General features: G+C 52.3%; 1 protein-coding gene across 2 annotated transcripts; it reads right to left on the minus strand.

Moving 5' to 3' along the window:
• Positions 1-4,205: 4,205 nt before the first annotated feature.
• Positions 4,206-21,741, minus strand: JDP2 (Jun dimerization protein 2). 2 transcript variants are annotated; one of them, XM_057428487.1, is made up of 4 exons: positions 21,595-21,741; positions 11,909-12,132; positions 6,084-6,188; positions 4,206-5,243 (listed from the first exon to the last, which is right to left on the minus strand). In XM_057428487.1, exons 2-4 carry the CDS (start codon positions 12,107-12,109, stop codon positions 5,058-5,060), a joined length of 492 nt encoding a protein of 163 aa, XP_057284470.1. In that variant the 5' UTR covers positions 12,110-12,132; positions 21,595-21,741; the 3' UTR covers positions 4,206-5,057. The 2 variants fall into 2 exon arrangements, with proteins under 2 accessions (XP_057284470.1, XP_057284469.1); XM_057428486.1 differs by lacking the exon at positions 21,595-21,741 and adding an exon at positions 15,655-16,403.
• Between the last annotated feature and the right edge of the window lie 1,707 nt (positions 21,742-23,448).

The following is a 23,448-nucleotide window of genomic DNA, read 5'->3' on the forward strand; positions in this document are numbered from 1 at the left end:
GGGGCAAGGTGGCACCCAAATTTCCCTGGGGAAGAATACATGGGAGTGGCATTTGCACAGGAGTAATACGGAAAGGACATCAGGGAACTGGGATAAGCATCTAAGCAATGGAAATGTGATGGGACTCATCTGCCTGGGCTTCAGGAAAAATGCGGTATCATGCCCTGGGGAAAGCTCCTGCCTGAACTGATGAGTGTAGGAAGGATCCTGAATGAGGATCTCACGAAACAGGAGCTGAGCATGTGCAAGAGGGGGCTGGTGGCACCCTGGGAGTTACTGCTGGTGGTTCTTGTTGTCAAGCCACCTCAGGTACCCAGCAAAGCAGAGGGGCCTGCAGATGAAATGGCTGGGAAATGGCTCACATCTCTGACAAGAACCATCTGATATCATGGGATGGCACCACAACTATAGAATGGTTTGGGTTGGAAGGAACCTTAATGATCACCTAGTTCTACCTCCTTGCTGTGGGCAGGGGCACCTTCCACTACACCAGGTTGCTCAAAGCCCCGTCCAACCCAGCCTTGAACCCTGTCAGGGATGGGGCAGCCACAACTTTAGCAACCTGTTCCAGTGCCCCAGCACACTCACAGTAAAGACCTTCTTCCTTATATCCGATCTATATCTGCCCTATTTCAGTTTAAAACAGTTGCCTCTTGTCTTATCCCTACGTGCTCTCTTAAAAAGTCCCTTTCCAGATTTCTTGTTGGCCCCCTTTAGGCACTGAAGCTGCTCTAAGGTCTCCTTGGAGCCTTCTATTCTCGGGGCTGAACAAGCCCACCTCTCTCAGCCTGTCTCCACAGGAGAGGTGCTCCAGCCCTTGGTGCCTGGTGCCCGGGCGGTGAAAGGGCCGGAACTGCGGCTCAGCCCGGAGGAGCACCCACCGGCTCCGGCCCCCGCGGCTTAGTCCCGCTCCCGCCGGCAGACGGCACACCGGCCCGGCCCCTCGGCTCCCGCGGCCGCGCAGCTCCCCCTGCCGGCGGGATAGGCTTCCGCACCGCCGCCCTCAGAGGGTCCTCAGGCCTGCGGACAGGCGGGTGTGCTCGTCGGGAACAGGGGCTCGGCCTGACGGCTGGCTGCCGCGGGACACGTGGGGCTGGCAGCAACCTCACGTCCGTCAGAAGATCAGCTCCAGCACCACTGGCACCGAGCCGAAGTCCGTGATACCCGCAGCTCTGCAGTGGTCGTGGCCTTCAGTACACCCCGCACAGGGTGTGCGGGCGTGGGAAGGCCAAGAGGTGGCTGGATGACCTTTGAGAGATGCCATAGAATCATCTAGGTTGGAAAATACCTGTAAGATCATCAAGTCCAACCTTTACCCTAAGACTGCCAAGTCCACCACTAAACCTTGTCAGTGAGGGCATCTACACGACTTCTGAACACTTCCAGGGATGGTGATTCCACCACTTCCCTTGGCAGCCTTTCAGTGAAGAAATTTTTCCCAGTATCAGACCTAAACCTCCCCTGGTGAAGCTTGAGGCTGTTGTCTCTTGTGACTTGGGAGAAGATCAGCCACCTCCTGGCTCCATCCTCCTTTCAGGTAGCTGTTGAGAGCAATAATGTACCCCTTGAGCCTTCACTTATCCAGACTAAATAACCCCAGTTCCCTCAGCCATTCCTCACCGCACTTGTGCTCCAGACCCTTTACCAGCTTTGTTGCCCTTTTCTGGACCCACTCCAGATACCTCAGTATCTCTCTTGTAGTGAGGGGTCCAGAACTGACCACAGGATTCGAGGTGCAGCCTCACCAGTGCAAGTACAGGGGGATGATCACTGCCCTGGCCCTGCTGGCCACGCTATTGCTGATACAGGCCAGGAGGCTGCTGGGCTTCTTCCCTTGTGGTTTTGTGTCCCTTGCATTGTCCAAGCTAGTCCACATTACCAGAAGGACACCCAGGTGGATGGACGTGGCCACAGGTACAACAATTGCTCTTTGGGTTTGGGAGCACCCTTCTGACACATAGCAACATGGGCTGTGCCTGTCACATGCCCACTGCTCCTGTCCTTGCCCAGGAGATGCCACTGTAATGCAGCAGCCTGAAAGGTGTCCCTGGGTCACATGGCAATATTTGTACCTCTGCTAAGGGAGGGTTGGCGAGGACACACGGTAAGAGTCAGGAATATCAAATAGCCTGTCTCCTACAGGTACCAGGAGTAGTTTTCAGCCCAGGGCTGTGCAGAGATGGGAGCCTTTTCCATTCAACACTCTCAGGTTGTGACTTATGGGACAGAGGCCTTAACTGCTTTAAACCCTCTACTTTAACTTCATTGGGTCTTAAACTAACCAAGTCCTCTGAAAAGAAATCTCCCAAACTGAGTGGCAAACCTCTTGGTACTGACTGGAATGCAGAAGGAGGCTGTTTGGAGGATATACAGGAGACTAGGCAAAAACCCATCTGGGCACTGCTGGGACTTGCATACTGCCTGCATAAGCCTTGGCTAGAGTACCTGAGCATTAAATTGATGCTTGGTTTCAAAGGGCACCTTATATTTCTCTTGCAAGCCAGCTGTTTTCACAGCAGGAAGTTTTACTGCAGTGTGGCCGTTTGCCAGAGAAGGGCCATGCAAGCACAACCAGTGCTGCTGGAAGGTGTGTGGCTGGTGGAGATGAGTGCACAGGCTCCCCAGATGAGCAAAAAGCATGAGATGCCTGTTGCTGGATCCTCTGACACACCATGCAGAGCTCCCACTGACCACCCAAGAGGAAACTGACACTTTCAGAAGCCCAGGAATTCACTACCACATATATTCTGCAGAGAGAAATAAAGCTCCTGAAGAGAGGAGCAGGCCCAGCAAGTGCTCTGTGTCCTTCCAGCAGAGCTCGGTGAGAGGCATTGTGTTCCTCTATGCATAATGATTGGCTCCAGCTAGCAGCTGAGAAATGGGTCTGAGCCACCACCGTAGTGTCTGGGCAGAAGGAAGTACAGAGGGACAGCTGGCCAGCGGGCAGTGGAAGCCAGGCCAGACACTGCCTTTCTCCACCAGCTTTGCTTCAGGTCCTGCCCTTGCACATCCCTCCAAGCACCTCAGACAACTAGCCCTCCCAGGGCAAAAAGTTTGTCTGTAACACATCCAACATGCTTCACACTAAATAAGGCTACTGGCAGCATTCTGGGAGGTCCCCAAAACAGAATTTATGGAAAGGGAGAGGAACTCCAGGAAGAAGTATGAAACAGGGAAAGGACTAATGTTGTATAGCCCTGGAGGTTAACAGTTGGAAAAGGAGACTACAAAGATTGAAACATGCACTAGAGAAGCAGCCATGCTCAGGGAAGGCCTCCTCTCATGCTGTTGTCACGTTTAGGTCAAGCTCATCTTCTCCCCACCACTGCTTCAGGGCTCCTGGCTCAAGTGTGCACCTGTACCAGACACTGAAAGCTTCTTTCATTTGCAGTTTGCATCTAAGTAGCCTCATCCACACTAGTAATGGGTAGGACACCGCCTGAGAAAAGACTGGATGCACCACTGCTCCTCTGAGACAACCCTTCGTGGATGCTGAGATATGGTCTGCTTGGTCTAGATCAAGGTACCTTCTCACTGCCTCCATATCTAAGAGTCAGGAACACAGCAATCGTGTCAGGGCTTGGTTATTTGTATGGGGATGTTAACTTTTCAGTCCCAGCACCTGAAACATACCTGGCTGATTATCTTCTCAACCTCCACACCCCTGTGCTCAACTCTGGCTGAAGTCCAGGAGAACCTTTAGGAGGTCTCCCAGCACATCAGTTAGGGGCAAGGCTTGGACCCAGCAGAGACCCAAAGGAACTGTCCTCCACCTTCTTCCATGAAGGGATCACCACCACAAGGACATTGTGATAGCTCCCCCATCTCTATCTCCTCAAAGGAGTTCAAGCTGCTGTGTTCAGACTTCAAACAAGGACCAGGTAAGGATGAGATGGTGCCCCTGTTTCACACCTCTGCCTTTCCAGCTGGCAAACCATGCCCTGCAGGCCTTCTTTGGTGCAGCACTGAGCTACTTCTTGCTTGACAATGGACAGAGCTTTCGCCAAGGTTCCCAACTTCCCCATGGTGAATTCCCCTGGCCCATAGCTGCTACTACAGAGAACCACCAGAAAGGGATCAGCTCCACCATCCCACTCAGCCAGGAATGCACTTGGCCTGGTCAGACCTGGCATATGCTGCCACAGTGCCACGCTCTGGCCAGAGCCCACCATGGCCTCACCTGGAGAGAGCACAGGAGGACAACATACATAAAGGTAACATTTACTGAGAGATACAGAACTGAATATTATGAAGGACATACATGGATGGAGAGGGTAGCGACACCACTGCAGAGGGCAGCTTGGAGCTCCTTCCCAGCATGCTGGGAAAGAAACCAGATGCTACCAGACAAGTAACACAATGGAGATAACTGTGGCATATGCATTTGTAACAAACAGACCATCGTAACATACATTTCTATGGGATCACATCTAGTGATTATATAAATCCATATAGAGATCGCTGTATAAAAACTTTGTAAAAAATACTTTAAAAAAGTGTAAAAATGTGCATTCAAAAGCACGGCCGACATGGACAGCTGGGCTGTAAACATTATACTGAGTGTGCTTGCGGGGGGCGCCTGCGCCACCGAGCCCCGACAGGCCTGCCCACCACATGGGGCTGCATCAAGTGTTTGTGGTTCTTGGGTGCGGGATTCCCTCCGGAGCGTGTGCCAGGAGCAGCAGCAGCCGCTGGGCAGAGAGCTGGTGGGAACCACGCAGCCCTCTCCCCATGGGGCATGTGGTCGTCGCCGGACGTGCTGCGGCATTGTTGGGCCCCGAGGGCCGTGAGCAGGCTGAAGGGCCATGATGAGGTATCACAGGGAGGTTGCCCTCACCGGCGCCACTAGCCCTGCTCCTTGGTTCAGCCTCAACAGTACATAGTTGAAGGTTCCTGATCTTCTCTGTCCCCGTATTTGTTTGGTCCATAGTTCCCAAGGAAGCCCACTGGGCACTGGCTGCACCAGGCCTGGGTGCACAGTTCTTCATACAGTACATACATTAGAAACCCTGGAATACCCTGCGCCACTGTCTCCTCCTCCTGGCCCAGTGCCACCTTCACTTCTTCTCTAGCTGCTCCAGCAGTGGGTTGGCTTCGCTCTCAGGCGTCTTGATGCTGTCTGTCCGCACGATGCAGGTGGGACGGTGCCGGTTCAGCATCAGGATCAGCTGCTGCCTTTCCTGTTTCAGCTCTTCTATCTGTGCCTTCAGCTCAGCATTCATGAGCTCCAGACGCTCAGACTCCTAGCAGGACAGAAACACAACCGTATGTGACTTTACTTCAACAGGACAAGACAGAAGGAGAAACAATTTGTCCAACAAGCCATCTCTGCTCAGTGCTGTCCTTCAGCCCGTGCAGCACACAAGCAGCCTCAGGACCTGCAAAGGCACAGGTCCTGCAGGCAGTTCATCCCCGCTGCCTTGCATTACCAGTGTTACCACAAAAAAACACAGAGCCATCTCCTAGGACAGGTCTCTGCTGCACCACAGCAAAAACGCTGCCTGGGTGCTTTCCATGGTCTGGAAGAGGGCTGGGAAACAAACCCTCATTTAAGTTTTTACTCCCCATCTGCAAGGATTTGCCCTTGTGAAGTGGGTCCTTGTCCTCCAGTGTGTCATTTGCCCATGTCCTACCACCCCTTGCAGAAAAGCAGCGAGGTGCTGCAAGAGTTTTGCTGCCTTGGGGTCACAGGTGAGATGACATTTGGCCTCTTAACGGGGAAACCTTCAGGAACTTGGGCAGGTCAGCCCCTATCCTGTGCCACACTCTCATGGGTGTTCCTCCTAATGCAGGGACACTATCAGCCCTCCTTTAGCCCTCTGAAGGTAGGCCCCAGAGCCCACCTTTAGCCCCGTCCATCCCTGGTACCATGGGCACAGACAGGGATGCTTGTAAGCTCTGCCTAGCCACCACATTCACAGCCTCGTGGAAAGGGGGTCACTGGGCTGGTATTTTGCCAGTAAGGGCACAGGAGCAAAAGGGGGTAGTTCAGGAGGGAGTGCTGCCCACAGCTAGGGCACCTTTCTAAGGAAGTGCTCCTGCCAAGGTCCCTGCTGTGCCCTGGCAGAGGTCAGGGCACCCACCCGCTGCAGGAACTCCGTCCTCTCCTTCTTCTTGTTACGACATCGTGCTGCTGCTACTTTGTTTTTCTCCCGGCGCCTTTTCCTCCTCTCCTCTTCCTCATCCAGCTGCAATAAGACAGAGAAGCCCAGGTCAGAGCCGGCATGTGTGGGGCAGGTCAAGAGGCAGGGACGAGCACTAGCAGCCCCATCAGGCAGGACAAGAAGAGGGCTGGCAGCCATGTGTGCCAGTGGCCACCAGTGATGTGGACTAATCCTCACCAGCAACCAAGCATGCTGCTGCCATGGCCTTTAATTCCACCAGTGTGGTACCCACAGCTGGCAGGGACATACAACTCTTTGCAGGGCTGCTCCCTCGCTGAGAGATGGGGGAGACAAGGGGAACACAGCCCCAACCCACAAAGACGAGCACAGTTCATCACACAGACATCTACAGGTACAGCTTTGTGAGCACAGTCATTCGAAGCATCACGCACAGAGCCCAGGGTGAGAGGCAGAGAAACCTGCAAGGTCCCCCAGCAGGGCCTGGCTGCTGTTTCCCCCTTCCAGTCCATGGGACTGTCTGCTGCAGCTTCAGCACTGGCTGTCAGGGGACCACCACAGTGACAGGTCCTGCATCCCCTGTAAAGAGGCAGGACACGGCAGTACCTGCGCTGTTCACCATGACTCAGCTGCTCTGTGATGTCTAATTCAAACCCCAAGCCCTATGGGTTAGAAACCCATAATCAAAGTATTTAGGGATATTTACTACAAAGCTTGAGGAAATGGCCTATGGCATGCTTACATCTGAGAACCCAAACCAGTTTCTTCAAGAAATATCTGAAGTGCTGGAATATCTTGCAAAGTCGGTATCCAGCTTATGCTTTGTAGTATGGCTAAAGAAGTAAAGGTCCCCAGTGTCTTCAAGCTCATGTGTCTTCAAGCTTTGACCTGGGACTCTGAAATTTGAGATACCGGACAACTGCCTCATGCCTATCAACAAATACCTGACAGAACAAATCCTTTCAAATGCAGCGGCAGAAACATTTGCTTTATGAGCACTTCTACAGCCTATTTGCACCTTTTCCAAGTGCAGGTCCAGTCAGAAAAGGCATGTCCTTCCCCTAGTACCTTCCCAAGTCAGTGTGGCTGAAGGACACATCTGCCAGACGAGCCTCTTGCAGCACACACCATCTGAACAGCCTTGCTGCTCTAGAGCTGGGCTGAGTCACCTCAAATGAAAGGTCACAGGTTTCCGAGGTCACAGAGCATGGTGGGGGTAGGGGGCCACCAAATCACCCCACATGTAGGTACACTGGTGGTATCTGCAGGAAACAAATGCTGTATGTGCCATCATCCACAGCAGACTGTGCACACTGCTAATATCCACAAGAGTCCAAAGCCCACTGATCAAAACATGTCAATGTGATGTGCAAGGTCAGGATAAGACATTGACTCAGCACAGTTAAGGTGAAGGGGTACATGAAGGAAGTTGCATGTCCAATATGCAGCATGTATAGAATGCTTTAGAAAAATGATGTCCAGGCTTCCTAGCACTAGTAGCTTTTGCATTTTCTCTACCTTACTTCCCAAACATTATTCCAAAGTTGCTACAAAGTCAGCACAACCCATTCATAGACTTCAATAATGCCTGATTCCCAAGGCAGTGCCATGGGGCATCACACACCATGCTTGATGGTGCATGGGAAAGCCAGGATGGGAGCTGCACTGATGCCTCCAAGTCCAGCTACAAGTGACCAGCTCTCACTGCACCCATGTAACTCAGACATGACAGGCATTAGCACAAGTGACCAGGAAAGCTCTAACTCCATGCTCTGCTGCCTTTTCCTCCTGGCAGGACCAGGATACCCCATAGCAAAGGCATAAGCAGCTCTTAGAAAATTACCATGAAGAGTTTAAGAGGAGGCGGACATCAGGGTAGCCACCATTCCCCTCCACTCATCTACCCCTTGGATAGCTTCTTGGCCTTTTAGTTCAAGGCTTATTAGCAGGGTGCAGAGAGAGGACATGTGCTCAGAACTCCAAAGCTCAATACACGAAGCCCAAACTTTCCTGCAAAGTACCGCTGGGGCTGTAAAACAGGAACTGGAAGAGCCAACAGCAACTGCCCAGGCCCCACAGTATCCCTGAGAACACTTCCATGCCCAGTTGCTCCATTCAGTAAGAATCAAAGTGACCTTTCGCTGCCCCTTCAGCTTCCCCTCCACCCCACAGAGGGCCCAGCAAAGGGCCATGTCCTTTAGACTGGGTACAGATGCTCAAGGAGGGTAGCTCAGCACAGACAGTGGCAGCTTGAGCTCTTGGCTCTGTTTCTGACCATAGCTCCTATAACTTCAAGCAGTTTTCCCCCTCTTTGCTTCTGTTTGATTTCAGTTCAAAAACATTAGATGACCCTGGTGCTGGGGGTTAGGACTCTACTGTATGTGAGACAGTGATGGTGTATCACCCCACAGCATGTTTCAGTAGCTGATCTCCAGGGGAGCCCTGCGGGTCTGGGGTTGACCCAGACTTGCTTCAGTCAGCAGCACCAGGAACCAAGTTGATCACCAGCCTGAGGAGCCCGGCAGCACTTGTCAACAGCTGCCCCAAGAGAAAGGCAGCCTGCGCAATGGGGATGCCCATCACCCTGCGAGGTGGGTTTTGTGTGCAGTCCCAGGGACAAACAACTCAGTGCCAGAAGGTGCTGGTCCCCCCAGCACAGCAGAGGAAGCTGCCCGTGCCCCAGCTTGCAGGCGCTGCACAGAGCATGACATGCTGGTACCCAGAGTCCGCTGGCTCTGGCTAGAGGAAAGCAGCCGCAGGCTGCATTGCAAAATCATGCGTGGGCAGCTTCTTGGCTGCTCATGGGATAAGCAGCTACTGCTTCAGCTCCCGAAGGCTTTCACTGCAAAGCCTGTGCCAGAGGCAGCTCCATTTGCTGTTCTCAGCTCCACAAGATATGCAGGGGAGGAACTGGCTGCAGGGACAGTGGCTACGTGGGGGCTGTCAGTGGATTTTCCCCTATCTTCACCCCACATGCCCTGTCCCTGCTGCACAGAGGCCAATGAGACTACATCCCATGAATCTTAAGATTCAGAGCAGCCCTGCGGAGAAGGACTTGGGGGTGCTGGTTGATGAGAAAATGAACATGGGCCGGCAGTGTGCGCTTGCTGCCCAGAAAGCCAACCGTATCCTGGGCTGCATCAAAAGGAGCGTGACCAGCAGCTTGAAGGAGGTGATCCTGCCCCTCTGCTCTGCTCTTGTGAGACCTCACCTGGAGTATTGTGTGCAGTTCTGGTGTCCTCAACATAAAAAGGACATGGAACTGTTGGAAAAGTCCAGAGAAGGGCTACGAGGATGATCAGGGGACTGGAGCACCTCCCGTATGAAGACAGGCTGAGGAAGTTGGGGCTGTTCAGCCTGGAGAAGAGAAGGCTGCGTGGAGACCTCATAGCAGCCTCCCAGTATCTGAAGGGGGGCTACAGGGATGCTGGAGAGGGACTCTTCATTAGAGACTGTAGTGACAGGACAAGAGGTAACGGGTTAAAACTTAAACAGGGGAAGTCTAGGTTGGATATAAGAAGGAAATTCTTTCCTGTTAGGGTGGTGAGGCACTGGAATAGGTTGCCCAGGGAGGTTGTGAATGCTCCATCCCTGGCAGTGTTCAAGACCAGGTTGGACGAGGCCTTGGGTGATATGATTTAGCGTAAGGTGTCCCTGCCCACGGCAGGGGGGTTGGAACTTGATCTTAAGGTCCTTTCCAACCCTAACTATTCTATGATTCTATGATTCTATGCCTACGGAACAAAAGCAGCTGTTATAGGGCCAGCTCAGAGGTGCCTGAGACACCCAAGAAAGGAGCTGTGACTGGGAAAACAGCACAATTACATACTTCCTCTTTCTTCCCCAAGCCATGAAGCAAGATGGGCACTGAACCGCATTTGCTGTAGGATACCCAGGCTGAGAGCTTGGGACAGCGTTTGGCTTCAGTTGCCGACCCATGAGTGCTTTGCCATAGAGAGACCAAAGCCACTAGCATACCCCAGGCCCTTCCGATGCCTTCCCACAGCATCTTTGCCTCAGCTCTTGACATTGCAGAACTGCTCAATCCTTCTCCAGGTGATCTCCATGGGAAGCTGCACAAGCTGATTGGACACCCCCTTGGGCACAAAGCACCTATGCAAGGCTAGCAGATGGACTCCAGCTTACTAGCTCTCCCTGGAGGTGTCCACTGCAAGGGGCTGGAGGTAAGGAACAGGCACCCTCCCCACAGGTGGGTCCGGGTGCTGCTGAGCTTTTGCCATGAATGTTAGGTCAAATCACGTGTCAGCACCATTTAGAGATCAGGCTGCTCCCTGGACCTGATGTTTTACCCCCTTCAGCTCACAGCTCATCACAGTTTTTCACATCATCTATCACTGCCTCACAGACTTCTCTAGAGGATGCACATCGCTGCATCCTCACATGGCATCACCTGAGGTATCCACAGCAGCAAATGCACTGTTCAGAAGAGTTGTTTATCAGACCTGACAGCAGCCACTACCCTCATCACCACGGGGTCTCTGAACTGATGGGTTCCCAGCTCTGCCTGCAAGCAGTACAAGGTGCAAACATTCACCACCAGTACAGTAAGGGTCAAGGAGTCAAGGACTGGACAACCAACACATGAGACAACCACACAAGGATAATGCTGTGCAAGTGTCTCCCAAGTCCCTGTAGCCTGATTCTGACATGCCAGCCTGTGGTACCAAGCAGAAGCTGCCACCTGCCCCATCCCAGGAGGAGAGCAGCAGGGCAGGATTACTGCTGCTGCTCAACAGCACTCACACACACACCTTGTCCTCACAGAAAAGGCAACGCCAACACCAGCAGCACCAAGGGCTTGAGGTGGGATGAAAGCATCATGCAAATGATGCTTTCATCAAATGATGAGACCTCACTTGGAGTATGGTGTACAGTTCTGGTGTCCTCAACATAAAAAGGACATGGAACTGTTGGAACAAGTCCAGAGGAGAGCCACGAGGATGATCAGGGGACTGGAGCACCTCCCGTATAAAGACAGGCTGAGGAAGTTGGGGCTGTTCAGCCTGAAGAAGAGAAGGCTGCGTGGAGACCTCATAGCAGCCTTCCAATATCTGAAGGGGGCCTACAGGGATGATGGGGAGGGACTCTTCTTTAGGGACTGTAGTGATAGGACAAGGGGTAACAGGTTAAAACTTAAACAGGGGAAGTTTAGATTGGATATAAGGAAGAAATTCTTTACTGTTAGGGTGGTGAGGCACTGGAATGGGTTGCCCGGGGAAGTTGTGAATGCTCCATCCCTGGCAGTGCTCAAGTCCTGGTTGGACAGAGCCTTGGGTGACATGGTTTAGTGTGAGGTGTCCCTGCCCATGGCAGGGGGGTTGGAAGTAGATGATCTTAAGATCCTTTCCAACCCTGTTATATCATTCTATGATTCTAAATCTTCTGACAGGCTGCATGGCTTCTCCTTTGGGTGTGCGCCCCAACTTAGGACCATGCCAGCTGCACCAGGCTCCACAAGCAGGCTTTTTGTTCAGCTGGTTGCCAATAGCTGCATGGGACCAGACAGGTCTGGGACACTGAGACCACCACTCCCAGCCCATGCAGCAGGGACACAGATTCAGGCACAGGGAAGAGGCAGTTCATGGAGCAGCAACCAACACATGTGCACATCACCAAACAGGCAGCACAACATGCTTATAAAACACACTGCTGGCCACCCTGGCAGGAAAGCACCCTGTGCTTGGGGCACAGGCAGGAGAGAAAGCCAGGCAGGTGAAGGCAATGGCCCCTCAGGGTCATCTGCAGCCAGCAGCCCCAAGACTTACCTCACTTTTCACAGGCTGGGGTCTCTTTCCAAGCTTCACCTCCAGGAAGTGGAGTGGTGAGATCATGGCCCCGATGTTGCGGATGTCAGCGCACTTCAGCTCCTCAGCAGTCAGGGCTGTGCCAGGCAGTCCTGTCAAGGGGCCGAGCCCAGGCAGCGCACCAGCCGTCAGGGACGGGTCAGGGATCTGCCCTGGCATCATAGCAGGGGAAACAGCTCTGTAGGCTGGAGGGAGAGTGAGACATGGCCTGTTACAACCCAGCTACAGGACCTCACAATGCATAACAAATCAAATTTATTTTGCAGTCCCATCACCCAAAAAACCCAGCCACCCCTTCCTAGTGATAGCAAAGGCAAGGACTAAGCAAAACCCGTGTGACAGAAACCAAACTACATGAATCCTGCTAGGAAGGATACACTACTGGTGCATACATCAGGAAGGGAAAAGATCTGAGTGGCAAAGCACCAGAAGCAGGAGCTGGCTACAGCAGTAGTCCCATGGGCTGTTTTTTGTACACCTTTCTCTGGAGTGCAGAAGACCAAGGTTTGCTCTTGAGTTCCACTTAATGCGTAGGTTATCAGGACAGGAAGAAAATGGCACAAAGAGGACCATAATATGCCTTAGGCTGGGTTTCTTCTGGACAGGCTCAGACCACTGGTCAGGGGTGGGACAGAGCACACAGGTACCAGGGATAAAACCGCAAGAGGGAAACCTGCCACAGAACAAACATCTCCCAGCACAGACATGAGAAAGCAAAGACTGAAGGGGAGGAGAAACGGAGCAAGGTACAAAAGACTCCTTCTATCAGGAAAGAAAAAAAATGCAGTGCCAGCAAGAATAGGATCAGGACAAACCTTGGCAAAGTCACTCATAGGCAGAAGAAAGGGAGTGACCAGAAACGTGAAAAACAAGTGGTTAAGAGATAAAGAAATAAAATTTTAGCTAAAATGGGAAGCCTATAAAGCTGGAACTGTTTTACCAGAAAAAAAAACAAAGGGAGCAGGTGGGTGGTTGCTACAGCCCAAGTACATCCCTACCTGTCTAAATGGCCTGGGACACTCACAAGTGACCCAGTTACTTCCATTTACACATCATTTTTCCCCCTACTCAACTCAATCTGTCCCAGTGCTTGTGCACTGCTCTCCTTGTTCTGCCCAGACAGGCCAGTCCCAGCACCTTCCAGGAGCCTCCAGGCATTCACCCCATCCTGCCCCTGTGCCAGGAGGCACCCAGTCAGCAGACAGGGACCAGTGATGTCTGGAGTGAGAAACAGGCCAATGAAGGGAATCCAAAATCTCACTGAGCGGCTTCTCATGGAAGAGGGGTCCACAAAGGACCATCAGTCACACTAGTCTGCACAAACGCCTGGAAGCTCTGAGAGCACAGACTGCCAGAGTGAGGATGTGCATTAAGCAGGGGATAACATACCCTTGCCCTCCTCTTTCCAAACCATCCACTCTCAGCTGCTGAGAGACCAGGTAACAGGCAATGCAGACATTTGGTCCAGGCAGGGGAGCTGTGCTAAGCTGAGGCACACACACACATTGTCAAGCCAACTGCCACAGTTGCTCAGCACTTCCCATCCTGGGGTGACAAGTTGATGTCAGTATCAGGCTGAAAACTTGAGTAAAGCTGCATGCAAGATAGGACTGCTGGGTCACAGAGTTACAGAACAGTTGAGGTGGGGAGGGACCTGGTCCAACCCTCCTGCTCAAGCAGGGTCAGTGGGAGGAGGTCAAACAGGGTTAATCACGGTAAGCAGGGAAGTTAAGGATTTCTTGGTGTTGGCACATCTCTACCCAGGAGATCATTTGGTATGTTTGCTAATGCGAAGGAAGAGCAGATGAGCTGCAGAAGGGAAGGAAAGCCAATCACACAGGTTAGTCAAGCATAGAAAGGCTTATGCAAGCCCCACAGCGTCCAGCATGGGTGCTGTGCAAGCCCTTACTGGCATGACAGACAGGAGGATTTGCATCAAAGAGCACCTACAGGTTGCAATGTGCTGTGAGCTGTCATATGCTCTAATCTGCCACTGAAGAGGTCCAGGTGTCAGTGCAAGATGTCCATCCCCAACTTGAGCAGCTTGGGCTTAAGTCTCCCTTCTGCAAATACCATGTATGCGCTGCTACGGCACACACTGATTTGGGGCCCTGGCCCACCCTTTCACAGGCTTTGGGCTGGGAACTGACTGACTTGAGCCCTGCTCTGGATGCCTAAATCCATTCCGGACTTAGGGACCTGGTTTTCATTTGTTGTCTTCTATCCCAACATGCAGCTGACAGCACTCAGGCCCTGGGCTGGACAGTCCAAGCCCTCAGCTACACAAAGTTCAAGTCACTCCAATTTGTGAAACAATGAAGGAGGAGAAATCTGTTCTCCATACTGTGGGACTGCCTGCATCCCTGAGCCTGGGGCAGTTTCCCATGGACAACTGGCTACAGAATTGAGAAAACATTATGTTTTCTCTGGTCCACCTTTTCCCTCCGCCTCTTTTATCTGGTAGCTTACTATGCCCTGAAATAGCATCCATACCAGCATGACATCAGGTGCAGGTCAGAGTGAAGGAGTTGGCCCAGTACCTAACATGCTCTAAAAATTAATCCTGGATGTAGGGACTGCACTGCCAAAGCCCACATCACACCTGCATCAGTGTAAACTCAATCTAAAGCTGTTCAAACCACAGCACCGGGAGTCTCCTGGAAGAACATGAACCCGAACATTAAGATGAGCTGAGAAGTATGTGGGAAGGGGGCCAGTGACTTCTGCAAGATGTATCTTGCTTAGGGGGTAAGGAAGCTCTGGAGCACTTAAGGACTGCCAAGAGTCAAGCTGAGATAGACCTCAGAGAGGCACATAAAACCATTCCCAGCAGGACTATAACCATGGGGAAAAGAATAGAAAGAGGAGATGCTGTCCCTCTCTGCAGAGCAGGGGTGCAGTGATAGATCATCCCACCCAGCCTGCAGTGCCCCTCAGCCCCAGGCACTGTCACTCCCTGCTAGTCAGAGCCTCCTTTTGCCTCTCCCTCCTGTAAGAGAGGCTTTCCTGTCATCCAAAGTCCCAGGTACTTTCACCTTCTTTTCTGGTTAATGCTAGAGGTAAAAAGTTGTACTTTGATCATGTCAAAAAGCCAGTGCATGTAATTCTATTTAATACTTCAGTCTTTTTCCTGAGGCCACTACCCTGAAAGACATTGACATGCCTGCCTATAGCCCTAGCATATTTCTACCACATTTGCATGGTAGAAGAGAAATAACACTGAAGTTCAAGATGTGAGTTCGACCCTTAAGTTTCTGTTTTTCAACAGCCACATCTTGCTGGATGGGGTGAATAAGGCTGGTGCCTTGCCAAGTCCTAATTCCTTTCTGGATATTGCAGTGCAGTGTTTGTTATTTCTAAGGCACATGAACCAACTCAACTCTGTATTCCTTCACTTTCTAACAGTGCTTTAGCTGGGATTCTTACTAGATTTTTTCTTTTCAGAACTGGTTATTAACGCAGTCTTTTATTCCACATTGCCAGGCAGCCTTTCAACGTCTCCTTACATGAGTTAAGAAAAGTATCTTCAGTAAAACCTAGCTTGTGGTGTCCTGCAGCTGAGCCACACAATTCCTGCATTGTATCAGCTATGCTTTTTCACATAATGAAGCTAACAGCAAAGCAAAGCAGGAAGGAGAAAGAGAATGTGCAGCCATATATATGACACTGGGATCTGCGTGACACCATCTGCTTGAGTTTACATTCACCGTAGCTGTGCCTTCTGCACTGATGCTATTCATCATTTCGTGCCATGACATCAAGATGCTCCAGAGCGAATTAGAAGACAGAGAAGGCTTTCTTAAAACTTCAGCTCAGTAATGAGCAGCTTGTGTCATTCAGTGCTCTCTTCAGCAACTATCCTTGCAGCAAAGGTCTGGTCAGCACGTGATTTCATGGGTCAAAATTCAGTTTGTATTTCTTCAGCTTTGCCTCTACACTCCCCTTGTTCTGGTTAACATGCTGTAACACAAGACTTGACCTCTTGCCAATATGTCTGTAAACTCCCTAATTATTACAGTCACTTTTGCATCCTTGCTTTGTTCTTGTTGTGGTATTGGTCAGCTCAGTTATTTTATCAACTGTCTCATCCACACAAAGCTGACAACAGTTCAGCTTTCGCTGCTCACCTTTGCTTTGCTGCATCTTTCCCAGCAGCAGCATTTCGGTGCTTTGTCCCCCACTTACATCCTTATGGTCAACAGTCTGCTACGCTGGTTGATTTAATATTTCTTAAAGACAGCGCCCATTACTCAGCTTTTCTCCTATTGCCAGGGTCTGTTATCTTCTGGAGCCAACAACAAACTGAGAAGCAGCTTTACCAAGTTGTTACTGTCCCATACACTTGCTCAGCTTCCTCAGTGACACTGTCCCTGTGTATCACAGAATCCTCCTATTCTTTCTCCTGCAGTTCTAATCTTCATCTGCCAGAGTTTTGGGGTGTTTTGGTTTGGTTTCCCTCCCCTCACTGATCTTGCTGCTGCTTTTTCTGGGGACTCTTTTTTTTGGGTGGGGGGAGGGGGAGTGAGTGGGGTTGAGAGGAGGGGTGTTTGGGTTTTTTTTTGGTTGGGTTTTTTTTTTGTTTTAAGGAGCTGATGTTTGCATAACAGTTATGGCATAAATCTAACATGCGTAGGCATAATCCACGCAATCCTGTGTCCCTGGGGGCTTGTACTCCAGTTGCTAACCTATATTCACACCCCTCCTGACTCCTCTTCAGTGCTATTCTTACCCACAGACTAAAACAGGCACAGGAATGCCTACTCGTGTTGAAATTTTACGTTCATTTCCCTGTGCAGAAACTGCCTTAGTTTGCATCCACTGTTCCCCCTTGACCATTCTATTCATCCTCACTTATCCAGAGGTGCTGTTTGCTTCTTTATAAATCCAATGCAGATGCTCCTGCTGCACTGACAGCAGAGAGGACCACAATATCCCAAAGCAGGCTCCAACAGTCACATTTCAATTTAAATTGCCATTACTGCCTTATCTCTGTTGTCAGCTTCCTTGGCAAGAATCAGGGCTGTTTGCAACCTTATTTTCAGTCTTGCTGTCTATAAATCACAGTTTCTTCCAACAGAAGCTATTTTACATGGTCTGACATCTGCAATGGTTGATCCAAGTGCTCTTCCAATGCTCAGAGAGCTAGTCTAGCACCTAATATTGCCAGCTAGCAGATTCTGACACTCTGTAAATACCACCATGTTTCTATCTTGCCCACGTTAAGCTCTGCACTAACATGGTCCTACCAGCCCTTCTCTGTGCTTGCCTGTTGTGCTGTCACTCAAGGCTCAACTGGGGTGCCTGCCATTACTTCTCAGCTGCCATTCATCAGAGCACTGCCAAAATCTGCGAGCCACCATACAAACTATCTTTGATCTCTTCATTAGCATGTTAGCACTTAACATACTGTTGCCATTTGTATGTACTGTCTTGGAGCACCTAAGTCACAGCAACTGGCCTTTCATCTGCTCCTGGCCAACACACAGTAACTCTGCTGTAGAGATCAGAAGTAGTGCTACTTGAAAAGCAACTTACAGTTCCTTAGATTTTACTGAGGCTTTATTGTAAGTTTTTATTTTTTTAGCTCCTGGCTATCAAGTTTGCTCAGCCTGTATGTCATATATTGCATCTTTCTAGTTCCTTCTGTTGGCAGAAGGATGATTTGCATGAAAACCCTTTCCTGACATGCCCAACTTCTCATGTCCGAAGAATGTAACTTCCCTAACAAAGACAGGGCAGTTGGCTATCACTTCTTCTCTGAAGCACAGAGCCACTGCTTTTTTTCCATCTGGACTCTTCTGGCTGGGGAGGCTACATGGTGCTGGGGGTCACTGGAGCCTACAGACCTTCTTCAACTTCAAGCTTCACCCCCCAGTGAATGCCAAGTTAAGCACAATGAAGTTGAAGGCAGAAAGCCACTACCCCATATTCTCAGTGCCGCAAGTATCTAGCCAAGCAATTACAGGTTTTTGCTGTTGTCTAAAATGCAATACTCTTCCACACAACTGCTGTCTGGTCTAGATGCATCTGATGCATACAGTTTTGTTATAACTTACAGCAGGTCGCCCTGTCTCCTGTTTGGCTGCTTCTGGTCTGCATTGTCAAAAGCAGTGACTTGCAGTGACTTGCAGTGCCAACACCAAAGACCACACTGATCAGTATCAAAGTTACTTGCCAACCACCAGAGCACAGCTGCAGCCAAGCCCTTTGGTTGTAAGCAGTCTTTTCAGATATCCATGCAGTAGTGCTAGCAAACATGGACTTTAACAACTGCCACTGTACATTCATTCATTCACCTGCTGAAGCTGTGATGCCAAGGAACCCATCACCTGTAGTGTACTGAAAAGCTGCAGTGACACCCCCTGGGATAAAACTGTGCATGCCCTCTCTTTACCAGGGACTTAACTTTAGTGTTTTATGGCATCAGAGAGATTCCCCTCTATTTAAAGACCAGTTTAAGGCACAGTCACGGCATGGCTTACCAAGTGCAGTGAGCTGCAGCATGTCACCTCAGTATGCTAGACACCATCGTACCTCACCACCTCCACACTCCATTTCCATCCCAAGAGGGAAAGACAGCTCCTGCAATCAGTCCCAGGGTGTGCAAGGCCAAAGAAGCATCTGCGCCCTTCCCAGACACCCCCAGCTGCTGCCCTTTGTCCCACAGGCAACCCCACGTGGTGGGAGAAGAGCTGCAAGGTTTGTGAACACCAGACATGTAATGTCCCATCCCAAACTCCCAAGCTCCAGTGAGTGGGCTTCAGGACCAAATGCTAAAGAGAGGAAGGAGCTGTGAAGGACAGTTCCTTATGAACTGGAAGTCTAAACCGATTTCATGAGTGGGAGCAGTCTGGCTCAGTCCTGTACATCTAGTTTCACGCAGATGGCAGGAGGAATGTGCAAGTCATTTACAGACAGAAGGCTATGAAAAGCTTTCTGAAAACAGGAACACAGAGCATCTTGCTGCCTCCCTCCTCTTATCCATCAGGGAGGCACAAAGCTCCCTACACTGTACCCACAGGGCAGACAGCCTCTCCTCAGCAGAAGTGCAGTTTTGCAGCCTCCCATAGCTGATTCCTACCATCAGGCCCCATACCTGCCCGTCTGATGCTTTGACTCCTTATCCCCATTACAAGGAAAGGTAATACTGGTCCTCCGGTCCTCAGCTTTAGAAGTAATGCCCCTCTTTCCATTAGCAAAGCAGTCACCTCACAGACCTCCTTTTCCCCTGAATGTTTTCCTCCATACCTAGTGCAAAGCTCTAGATCAGCATTACACTGCCCCCACCACTGCAATGCAGCGACTGACTTGAAAGCAACCTGTGACAGCAGGGTTTTGTGCAGCACCCAGCATGGCAAGGCTCCTCTACTGCAACAGTTAATTGCAATAGCTGCAAAATATTGCAATTAATTATCACAGTATTGTTATTAGAGACTGCAATTAATTACTTGTGGCAGACATTTAATAATGCTGCACCACACACCGGACGGCGGTACAGAGCAGGAAGGTAAAAGCTTCTGTTTCTACCTGAAGCAGCTCAAAAGGGATTTGAGGACGAAGGACTATCCTGATCTTGAGCTAGGCTGCAGCTCAGACACTGAAGTTAGTGATGGAGTTGTTGAAATCCCTCAGGACCTTCCATGACCACACATGGTCATGGCTGGAATCTTCTTCAAGAAGATGTGAGAGCACAGAGCTCTGCCCTCAGGGGCCAAGGATGGCCTCAGAGATGAGAGTCTCCCCCTTACAAACACCTCAAAATCATGCCCCAGATGCCAGGGTCATCCACAAAGACCATACAAAGACCAGCTCTGGCTAGTCTGCAACAGCCCTGCTCAGCTGAGAGGCTCAGACGGACCTTCAGCTCCCTGGCAGCATGTTAAAATAGCAGTGGTTGGGCTGATACTCTGAACAGTCCAGTCAATCAAGAAATCCATGCAAACAGCCATAGACAGATGTCACCAGGTTTGCTGTGCCCTCTGCTTGCAGCAGGACACATGAATGTCACTGCAGGACACATGCAGGCTGGCAAGGGGTCCATGCCACACACCATGGCTCTGTCTCCCTCGCTCTTGGAGCCAACTCCACCAGAAACAGCCCACTGCGGTGAAAAGAGCCTCTCAACAGCTTCACACACAAGGCACTGCATGCTGTCAAGTATCTGGCCCAGGCAATGCAGCTGAAGCAGCAAACACGAGCATGGGAAAGGAGTCCATAGAGCTCACACTGTGCTGCCCATGCTTCCTTCAGGAGCTTAGTTGGACACACTGCTCAGACAGAGAGGACAGGAGCAGGCAAGAGGCGTGAGGAAGCATCTACTCTTCCTTGACAAGGACTGCAGCACAGAAACCTCTGCATCCTGTAAGGAGGGAAACGCTCAACACTCAGCCATGAAGAGGAAGGAGAAGCATCCATTGATACCTCAGAGAGGAGACAGCAACCTGCATGTTAACCCTCAGCAGGTCTTGTTAATCCCCCAGACCCCAGGAGCCTGGGACAAGCAATTGCCACTTAACACAAGGATGGTTTGGATGGTGCTCCCACTCCCACACACTCATCCCCCACACGGGCAGGTTTTTGCTGGATTAAATGAGAAGGAGTACTAAGAATCTGAACTCCAGTGACTGGCATTCCCAGATGTCCCCATACAAGAACTCACCAGCGAATTCCAAGTGTAGACACTGAAAACTGCCTGCAAGTTTTCTCTAAACTAGCTAAAAAGTCCTGGTGTAAGCTGCAGAAGCATTTGTTCTGCTGAGCTCTTGGAGTCCAAACACACACATACACGCACACACACAGTTTGGCAGTGGTTGTGTTCCAGGGCTGGTAATGCAAGCCATGGAGCAGGCTGCCAAGACAAGCAAGAGAACGAGCCAGGCCCCATTTCATTGGCCACCATACGCTGCATATGGCCCTGGAACCAGCCAGCACTGTGTTCTCACCCTCCTTGAAGGCATAGGAGACCCTGTGTTTTCAAATACACCTCCACAGGGCCTTCATTAAAGGAAAATGGAAACATAATGTGGCTCTTGCTCTTCTGGTATTTCTCCCTTTCCCCCAATTTGCTCTCAAACCTATTTCCCTCCCATGGAAAAAGAAAAGTGCCTCCTGGAGCAGACCTTGCAAAAGAATGCAACTTCCATTCAACTCCATGCCTGACTGCTAAAGCGGACTTGGGACCGAGCGCCTCTCCTTCCCGGGGCCCCGCAGGTAGGAGGGAGGCCAGCAACGCCGCCCTCCACGCACCACGGCACGACTCAGGGGGGAGGCAGCCCAGGCCCCCCACCTGCGCCCCACACGACAGGTGAAGCGGGGACAAGGAGGGCACCTGGCGAGGCCGCTGCCACCGCCCCTGCGGCAGGCCCAAGCGGGACAGCGGCCCGGCACCCCCCGGGGGCAGTTCCGACCCAGCGCGTAGCTGTCTGTGGGGACAGCCGCGCCGCTCCGGGCCGCCTGTGCGGCTCTGGCCGCTGCCGCGGAGCGCCCGCCCGCGGGTAGCCGGATCCCGTGGCCGCCCGGAGGGCAGCACCCTGCCCGCCGCCGCGGAGTGCCAGGCTGCTCCTCCGGGCAACCCCAGCCGCCTCTCCCGCCCCTGCCGCAGTCCCGGCCCGCCCGGCGCTCTCCCCTTCGCCCGCGCCCGCACCCACCGTACAGAGGGACCGGGCTGCCGGGGTGCCCGCGGGGCCCGGCCGCACGCAGGGGCAGGGCGCGGGCTTGAGGCTCAGCCCCACCGCCTCCGCCGCCCGGCTGCGCGGCGCTGCCCCGACCCCCGGGCCCCGCCGGGTGCCGATGTCGATGTCGGTGCCGGCTGCCGCCGGGGCGCCTCGGGCCGCCGCCGCCCCCCGCCGCCCCGGTGCGCGCCTCCCGCGGGCTGTGGCAGGCGGCGGGGTGGGTTGCATCAGCCCCGGTTATATAGCGGCCCCTGGGCTGCGGGGAGGGGTCGGGAATGCGGAACCGGCCGGGCTGCCAGCGCCACACGTCAGGGAGGGCGGGGGAGCGGGGCCGCGGGGCGGGGAGCGCCGCACAAGGGTGGGACCAGCCGGGGGACCGGCACCCCGGCATCCCTCACCCCGCAGCCCAGCATCCCGCAGCCCTCACTTCGGGACTCCACACCCGCCACTCCTTGGTACCCCTGTGCCCTCGAGCACCCCACGGCACTCCCGGTGCCCTCTGGCCCCTCTGCACCACGGCGCTCCGGCAACTCGCACCCCCTGACCGCGTGTGCTCCACCTCGCTGTCAGCCTTCCAGCCCCGCAACCCGTCCCGGTGCCGCCGCAGTCACGCCCGGCCCAGTCCGCAGGGACAGGCTCTGTGCGGAGACTCTGCTTCTCAGTCCTGTGCCTGGGAACAAGAAGGCCAGGGTCCAGAGAGAGTGGCCGTGCTCCCCAGCACTAACCCTGCCTCCCCAGGGCAGCAAAAACACGGGGGCAGGAAGGCCTGAAGGGCAACTCCGAAGCCCCGTGTGAAGCAAGCTCCTTCCCATCTCATCATACCCCAGCCCGGCTGGCTCATGCCCCACACGATGCTGTCTCTCCTGTACACGGGTCAAGGGCTGTCATCCCCAGCTCCACCAGCATTTAGACTGGGATGGAGAGGAGCCAAAAGGAAGCAGAGGGGTTCAAGGCTCCCCTGCCCAGCTGCTTTGGTGTTCTTCCTTTATCATCACTGGGACGCCCCCGGAGGAACACCCCAGGAGGCGCACTGCCCTAGGCGCAGGCACACTTACGGTGTCCTGTGCTCTAGCACCATGATGTCAGGTGGAGATGGAGGAGCAGGTGGCAGGCTGGAGCCTTCCTAATAACTTATTTGCATGGATTTGAACTGTCTCCTTCCTCTTTGTCTCTAACATTGGCCTCTTTTCACCTGCATGTGCCGAACTGTTCCAGGAAACAAAGCTCTGCACAGCCGCAGGGCCTCACTGCGTACTACTACACAGGTACTAGATGCCCTAGGGCTGTTGCTCCTAAAGCACTGCAGGACGGAGATGCTGCTTTGGAAAGAAAATATACTAGAGTGGCCAGCAAAACTTCCGGGCTGAGCAGCACTACTCAGCTCCCTTTGCCTGAGCCTGTGCCCAGGGAAATGGGGAAAGATACAAGACATGTCTCCCAAAGAGGGTGAACCACAGCGAGGAGTCACAACCAGCAAATTCCTCTGAGACCTTTGTGTCCCTGGGCTCTGTGGACAGGTCATTACAGACAAGAGGAGTCTGTCATGGAGCTGAGCAACACTGTGATCTCTTTGACTGACCCTCCTCACCCACCCAGCTGCACAGAGGCACCATTTACCCTACCCTGTTCTCCTTCTGGCTTATCAGTCAGGGTGTCTTTTCCACATTCATCAATTTAATTTCTTTTCACCATGGAGGATTTATCATCTGCAAGGTCTCACCACCAGCACTTCCAGCCTTGTCCTCTTCATCTGTGCCTCAGCAAGAGAAAGAAAATTCAGTTGGGGTGCTGGAACAGGGGACCAGGAATGCTGCATTTAATATAGGATAA

The sequence above is a fragment of the Pezoporus wallicus genome, unplaced genomic scaffold (assembly GCF_028554395.1).
Source record: "Pezoporus wallicus isolate ANWC-B61680 ecotype Strahan unplaced genomic scaffold, APGP_CSIRO_Pwel_v1 contig_3486, whole genome shotgun sequence".
Classification (NCBI taxonomy): Eukaryota; Metazoa; Chordata; class Aves; order Psittaciformes; family Psittacidae; genus Pezoporus; species Pezoporus wallicus.